Below are 7,946 nucleotides of genomic sequence, written 5' to 3' on the forward strand. Positions count from 1 at the left end.
ATTTTCTTCAATATCTCACCTCCAGTTTTCACTAAAATGACTTTCAACAATGTAAGAACAGCATGGTTCAAAAGAAAATGTGTATAGAACCATATGTGAGAGTTGGATGAGATTAACCCCATTTGCATTGCTTGATTCAACGGGTTGAATTTTCTCCAACAGCTCAATTATGGTTATCACGGGAGTAATTTTTTTGCTTCAGCTAAGCAATTCTCAAGATTATCAGATTCACGCATGCTTCATTTTATCAAACTTTGCCAATGGCCTAATTGGTTGCCAAGATGGGAGTTAATGTCTTTTCTGTTTTTATTCCTGCCATTGAACGTTTTTATATTAATATATTGTAGATAAGAGTAATGAATTCTTGCACCATTTTGCCTGAAAGAGGTACAATGCTAAGCAGAATCAAATTAGCAAGCCAAGCAGTGAGAAGAGACACTGTGTCCCAATAGCCAACGGTGACAGAGCATTTCGTTCTTGAAGATAGGTACTATCACTAAGGGTAGCATTTTCCATCGCAATACAACTGAAAACGTCAATGGATACAGAAGTTCAATATCTATAATCATCATCAAAGATCATGTAATTGTTGCTCTTCCTGGATCTTTCTTCTCTTTCAGTCTGCAAATAAAACAAATAATTATGATCCTGAAGTGTTAAATTTGGACAATATAACAGCCGGAATCAGAGCAATGGCTACCCTTCAACTTATTAGTCCTATAGACACTAGACTCATAAGACTGTCTCATATATTTTAGCCATTACCTTTGCAATAAGCCTTTCAAATGACTCAGTTCCATGCTCTTGCATGTACTTTTCGGCAGCAGTAAGAATGTCATCTTGTTGTCTGAAGATATTCTTCTTCCGCGGTACATACCATATTTTAGAGCTTGCACTTTGTGGGTTCATGTAGAAAGGTCTAACGAAGTGCCGATATACATATGCTGCCCCATTGAATTGTGGTAAAACCAGCCAGCACGAAAAAATCAGCTTAGCATAAGGCCATATGGTGATCCTGCAGACATTAAGAAGCCGGAAATTAAATAAACATATCTAAAAATTCTCTGTAGAGAAAATTACCACACATGTTTAGGGCTTAAATATGATTGCTCAAAAAAAAAAAAAACCAATACCAAGTTAATTATTCGGCAAATTTATCAAATGACAAGCACATATTTCAAGGAAAAAAAAAGGTTTCAGAACCATATAAAGCAGGCTTACAGTTCAAGGACTTTAGCGAAAGTGAGTTCAAAGAGTGTGATCATTGAATAAAGAACCCAATAAGTAAGCCATTGCTGGTCATCGGAAGCAGATCTTGCCTCTATAGCTTTAATAGAAGCATGTCTGTTAAAAATAACACAACCCATATAAAAGTTTGGCTTCAAATTCAATTACATCACATTATAGCTTAAGGTAGACAAAAAAATAACCAACTTACAGAGGATAAACAAGAGTAACCACAGGCCTGCAAACAAAAACCACGAATTTGACTTAGTGCAGAGCAAAACAAGCACAATAATTGAATTAACCATTAAGCGTAACATGTACATTATATATCTAATTTTTTAGACTAAATTCAATCAAGAACTGCTAAGACAGTAAAAAGAGACATACAACGCAAGAACATCGAAGTTATTAACAACAACTTGGAGAAAATTATTATTATTAGAACCACGAGCACCCATCAGTTGCTTCAAGTGTCTTCCTTTGTTTGTCTGGCTCTTTTGTGCGTAAAAACGTAAAAACTTAGATACCAACTCACTAAACAATTTAAAGTGCGAAAGGTGGGAACTTAAAAGCAGAGAAGGAAGGCAGAAAGCAGAATAGGAAAAGTAGATAAAGCGCTCTCTATATAACACTAATTGGAAACACAATTTGCGGAGAATCTAATGTTACGTTGCACAAGGACAGAGGCACCGAATTTTTTAATTTTATCTCGTACGCAGCTACCACAAGAGCTTCCACTCAAATGCATCAATCATTGCTTGCCACGTCAGGAATAGCACATACGATGGCGCTTGTGTTTGATGTGGCAAATAAATATATGTTAACCTTCTGAGTATTAGGTGCGATGGAGTTTACAGGACCAAGAGCCTCGAAGTGATTTTTCCTGGCAAGTTTGACGAAATTGAACAAGGGGACCCTGAGGCTCGATCCCCAAAAATCTGATTTCAGCCCAACTTTTTTCTTTGGCCCTGCGGATATGACATATGAGCCACTGTTCTCACCTCTTTTTGAGTTGTTTGTTGCTGTTATGATGATGCAGATGACACGGATTTAAAGCTACTACTGTTTGTGAAATTATTAAGAATTATTGCTTGTGGGTGGTGTCGAATGCTAATTCCTACTTTTTGGTTTATGTAACAAGCCAAAAAATCACAGCCTCCATCTATATATCTTGAATTGTTTATGTATGTATCAAACAAAACAAAACCAAACAAAGAGTCACACAGAATTCACTAATGTTCTGTTTTGACTAACGAAGGCCAGCCATACTAAGGTCCGCGCAATGCTACCACATACTTGCATTCGTTTCCGAGCCCTTAATATATGGATTCAGTGCAAGTAGTAACCAATGCAGCAATGTAGCACATGCAAAATTCTGCATGTTCGAAGAGCACACAATTTGATAGGAAAAAATAATGTAATTAATTTACAGAAAGCTTGATGCATCTCTCATGCATGAGTTAACTATACATATAATTGATGAGTATAGTTTACTAATATATGTTGTTCTTATTCTCTGACTGAGAGGAAGAAAAAAAAAAGAAAAAGAAAAGATAATGTGCATTTGTCCCTGCGAGTGTGCTTGACCGTTAAACAACGTTGAAGTTTACACAATTTGATAAGAAAAAAAAAATGTCATTAATTTACAGCAAACTTGATTAAAGCATATCTCAGGCATGAGTTAAAAGAATCTACATATACATATAATTATTGATGAGTGCAGTTTACTACTATATATTGTTCTTATATATTCTCTAATTAATTAGAGAATAAGAAAATGATAATGTGCATTTGTCCCTAGGAGCGGTTCGACCCTTACATAACTTAGGCGGTTGTCCAAAGCCCGCTATATATGAAGGTCCCACATTTATATTAAATTATTATTTTGTATAAAAAAATAAATTTGAATTATAAAATAATTATTATTTTTAATTATTTTTTCCTAAATAAATTATAAAATCCCTATAAAGTCTATTTAATGTAATACTTTATAGCCTTAATTTTCTACAAAACCATTAAAATTATTAGTTTCAATCCTACAATATGTCTATTTTATCATTAGAATTAATATTTTATAATTTAAAAATTATATATTCCTTTTAAGCCTCCATAAAAAGTCCCACATTTTGTAACTTATCCATTAAACTTTTTTTCTCCAACAAACCAAGAGACAATATGGTCTTGGTGCCTAAAAAAGAAAAAAACAGTTTCCTCTACTTTCTCCTTGAGAAGAAAAAAAATTCTAAAAGTTTTCTTTAATCTCCATGGTTATCTTTGTTTTCTATAGTTATTGGTCACTGCTCAAATTCCCAAATAAATAAAGATAAAGTTATTTTGTGATTTCATCGAAAGTTTTAAATTTTATCTTTTTATTTTTCTCTTAATTAATTTGTGTTATTTACCTGTTCTTATTTGTTTTTAAATTATTCTTATGTTAATCTACTACTACTACTACTACTACTATTATTATTATTATTATTATTATTTTGTGTGTACTTGCTTTATCTATAGTTTGTGTTATTTACCTGAAGTCTTCTATTCATTTATTCTATTTCCTCAGTCTTCTATTCATTTATAATATTCTATAGCTTGAAGAAGAATCATCAACAGAAACAAAGAAATGAAATGAACTTACCACATAAGGTGGGGTAGCATACAATTGGTCAGATTCAGGATTTGCGTCCATGTCAGTAGCTCATGGAAAAAAACCTTGCAGTTCAAGCTCCGGCTTCATAATTATTATTATAACTTCTTGCAATTCTATGTATGAACCTCATTTAGAACTTACAGTCACCTCATCATTGATGGCCATGCTTGTCTATACAATCAGAAATTAATTGACTCAAATCAAGAAGAGTAATGAGCAATGAATAAGCCTGTGCATGTGCAAGAATACAAATACCAATATGTACATGCCCCCGGCTGTATTCATAAAGGATAAAGCCGGCTGGCTAAGAAGCGCATAATGGCACCAGAACCCACTGTGTTTCTGTTGAGTTTGTGCAGTTATAAACCTTCTGATAAAGTTAATGAAATTAACGCAACGTACGTATTCACAATTTCATCTGCCTTATGAAGGGATTTGTAAATTCTTCATTTAGTGCACATGCACAAACAATCACAGAAAAAAGCCAAAAAAAAAAATGGTGAATCAGGTGCTACGGCTAGCATTTACAATGTTATTATACTTCTTTTCTTGATTTGAACTATACACACAAGTCAACAAAAAGAAATTCTGTTGAATTTCTCAAAATACAATTACTGAGTAGCGTACGGGATGAGAATTCAATTATAGTTCAGTGGCACATGGTATATGCAACCATTCTCTTCATGATCCTTTAATTATAACATTCCGATCAAATTTAAGTTAATTTGTTTTTCATGAACTAGATTTAATTATAACAATGTGAACAAAAGAGGAGCTAATAAGAACTGCAACTACTGTTAGGCGCAGAATGGTATACAGATTATAAATTTATAATAACATAGGACTAAAAACGCATGTCCTTGGCGATGAGTAATACTAAAACCCTACTTCACTTAGAAATTACCTCAACCATAATTGAATTACGCTAGCCCAAACATTACGATAAGCTAGTGAATTAACTCTTGGTAATTACTTATTACTATTATGATTTAATTTCCATTTGGATGTAAGTTATTGGCAAGGGAAGATAGCAATATATCAGAATTTGAGTGTATAAACCATAGACATATCAATCCGTATTAGTCCGTGCACTCAAATGCGCCATATATCATAAGCCATTTTCCCCCCAAGTAACATCTAGCTTTTGTTTGTTTTATTTCTAGCTACCCTGGCCCGATCAAACTACTCAATTAATATAAATCAATGAAAGGTGGATAGCAATCGAAAATACAAGATAAGTAAACACCGATCGAGGGAACAGACATACATCATAACATCTAGCATAAAAAGAGATTGCCACACTTTTGTTAACAAATTAGGGTTACATTACTCTATAAGGTTATAAATTTTCTAATGCAGAAAGCACGCCTTTGAAGGGAATTAAATTATTCAAGTTGGAAAGGCAGCCTTTTTTAAAAACTTTAATTAGTGAATTTATTCATGGAGAATTATATATACATATATAAATCATTCACTGGTGACCATAACAAAAAAGTAAGCCAACGACTGATATAATCTTAAACGTCCATGAAGTCCCACTACTCGGATTGCCTGTCACACACATTACACAAATTAAAGAAAGAGTTCGGACGATCCAACTAGAATGACCCACTTTAAATTGATGAACGGTTCAGAGATAATAAATAATAAATATTTTGGATACTGCAGGTATGTAAGTGTCTTTAATACCAAGTTACCAGCCATCGATAATCAATCTGTGTATAAATCGTCATATATAAGTAGATGAAAAGGCGGGGGACTGATCGTCTTGCTAGTCAGTGTGTTTACACATTAGTTCTTAGGCAATGCCAACCTGATCCTAGAGCAACCTGGAAGATTAAATGTGTGATTGTGTGTGGGCTCCTCCAACCTATTATTATTATGCATACATAGGCTGGAAAAAATCACAAAGATGCAGAAAGATCATAACGGAAGCTTTGTTTTGAGCCATAAACTGCGACAATGAGTTTGTTAAACCTAACAAGCATCTAAGGACAAGTTATTACAAGTAACAATGCAATAATATTGCATGCATATTAGTTTATATGTTTCTTGAAGCCAAAATTTTGTTATGGATAATCTTCAAATATTAACTAACTAATTGTGACAAAACACTGTTTAGTCACACCAGGATAAAAAAAATTGACTAATTAAAGTTCCTAGCAAAACCTGTCAATTTCGTGTGCTAGTATTCTCTTATCAAACCCTAAATTTTCATTTAATTAATATTCCTGACAACAAAATCAACTACCAAACTCAATCAAAGCAATCAAACTTGCTCTACACTGTTGCAAAATGCACATTAATTATGTATATGTAGCTAAAATAATTAAACAAAACACGAACGTGATTAAAGCAAGCCATACATCGATGAAACTAGGAATGGTGACTGGTTGAATCTTGGCCGTCATCTCCTCCTGCTCCGTGGTGTGGATGTGACGCGCATGCCGGAGACTCCGAAACGGCGGCACCCGAAATGTTCCTATACGCATTGAGCGCTGCAAGCATTCCTAAATGGCTATCAGTCCCACCACTAGAACCAATTCCCGAACCCAATTGCTGTCCCGGCAAAAGAGCCATCGGAGTTGGAAGGTTCACAAAATGCACCCCACCACTAGACATTGAACCCCTATACATATTACTGTTACTAACAGAAGGAAATGTCCACATGGACTCACCAGCTCCGCTCATAACTTGGTTATTACTAGGATTTGTCATCATCCAAAATGTCGCCGGAATCGTGCTGTGACTGGCCGGAATAGAGCCGGTGCTGGATTGAACCAGGTAACTCCCCATCTGATTATTTTGTGACAATTCTTGGTCTGGCCTTCGCTTTCTCCCCATACCAGTATCCGCCTCAGACACATCTAAGCTCGTTGTAGTAGTAGCTATCGTATTATTATCACGTAACTCTTGCTTATTACTTTGTAACATAGCATTCACATTACCACCAGTTAAAGGAAAGCTCAATGAGTTGCAGTTATTATCAATTAGAGTTCTCTCCCATTCACTTCTCATATTTCTCATCAATTGTTGGGAACCGAAATTTGGATTGAAATAAGTGTTCCTCAAATGAGTAGCCGACATACTTGAGCCTGAGCTCCTAAGAGATATATTAAGTGACGTGAAATTGGCAGGGATAGTACCTGTGCCAGTGGCGGCAATGACAGCTGGCTCGGCTTGTTGAAGCAACCATTCTATGGTTTCACCGTCAGATTTGTGACCAAGTTCTCGAGTCAACTGAAAAACCCTAGCTGCACAAGCTGCTGGCATGCGGATCCGGCGGCCGCGCCCTTCAACTTTCGTGTGCCTGTCTTTTGTTGATGTTCTTTTCGGAACAGGTTTCTTTGCTGCCGCTGCTGCGGATGACTCAGAGAAGCCTTTTGAGCTTTGTTCGTTGACGTTGTTGTCGTCATCGATGCCGCCGGCGATTCTTGTTGTTAAAGAAGGAAAGCCGGAGCTGGAGAAGGAGCATGAAGCTTCCTGTTGTTGGCTTTTCTCTAGAAGTTGTAAGGGGAAATTAGGCCTGCGGATCCCATTTTTATCATCCATATTGATCATGAATATACTTTTTTTTTTTGTATTTTAATTTTTTTTCACTAGTACATCTGCAAATTGACCTTCAGCTTAGGTCACTTGGTGGCCAGCCCAGTGGGTCTCTTTCTTTCTTTTTTTTTCCCCCTTTGTGTGAATGCTACTGTGACCATGAAAAATCAATTCCTGGCAGCTGAGTTTTTTTTTTTTTTTTTTCTATAATGAGAGAGAAAGGGATAAGGAGAAGAGGGAGGCCAAGAAGCTCTAAGCAACAATAAAAATGAGTGAGAATTATAAGGGGTGGGCTACGAAACTGATTAGTTTTTTCTTAGGGATTTGTTTGTAATTTTGTGCAAAATTATTTTTTGTTTTGGTGGAGTCTTCTCTTTTTATTATTGTGGTTGGACAGTCCCTTGATTCAGACTCCACGTGCGGTGCTCTTTATCATTCAATCCATAAAGACAGTGGTGGACCTGGTGTGGGGCCCAGCTTCCAAGTCAAAAAACTGAAAGAAAGAAAGAAAGAGAAAATATTATCA

General features: G+C 35.6%; 2 protein-coding genes across 2 annotated transcripts; both read right to left on the minus strand.

Moving 5' to 3' along the window:
- Nucleotides 1-318: 318 nt before the first annotated feature.
- On the minus strand, nt 319-1,796 carry LOC18043927 (HVA22-like protein c). The gene is made up of 5 exons (XM_024186540.1): nt 1,615-1,796; nt 1,439-1,465; nt 1,222-1,344; nt 766-1,015; nt 319-621 (listed from the first exon to the last, which is right to left on the minus strand). The coding sequence occupies exons 1-5, from the start codon at nt 1,683-1,685 to the stop codon at nt 553-555; spliced, it is 540 nt and encodes a 179-aa protein (XP_024042308.1). The 5' UTR covers nt 1,686-1,796; the 3' UTR covers nt 319-552.
- A 4,196-nt stretch (nt 1,797-5,992) lies between these two features.
- LOC18043928 (transcription factor TCP15) lies at nt 5,993-7,736 on the minus strand. Its single transcript, XM_006438606.2, has one exon. It carries the CDS (start codon nt 7,433-7,435, stop codon nt 6,251-6,253), a length of 1,185 nt encoding a protein of 394 aa, XP_006438669.1. The 5' UTR covers nt 7,436-7,736; the 3' UTR covers nt 5,993-6,250.
- Between the last annotated feature and the right edge of the window lie 210 nt (nt 7,737-7,946).

Source organism: Citrus clementina, unplaced genomic scaffold (assembly GCF_000493195.1).
Source record: "Citrus clementina cultivar Clemenules unplaced genomic scaffold, Citrus_clementina_v1.0 scaffold_4, whole genome shotgun sequence".
Classification (NCBI taxonomy): Eukaryota; Viridiplantae; Streptophyta; class Magnoliopsida; order Sapindales; family Rutaceae; genus Citrus; species Citrus x clementina.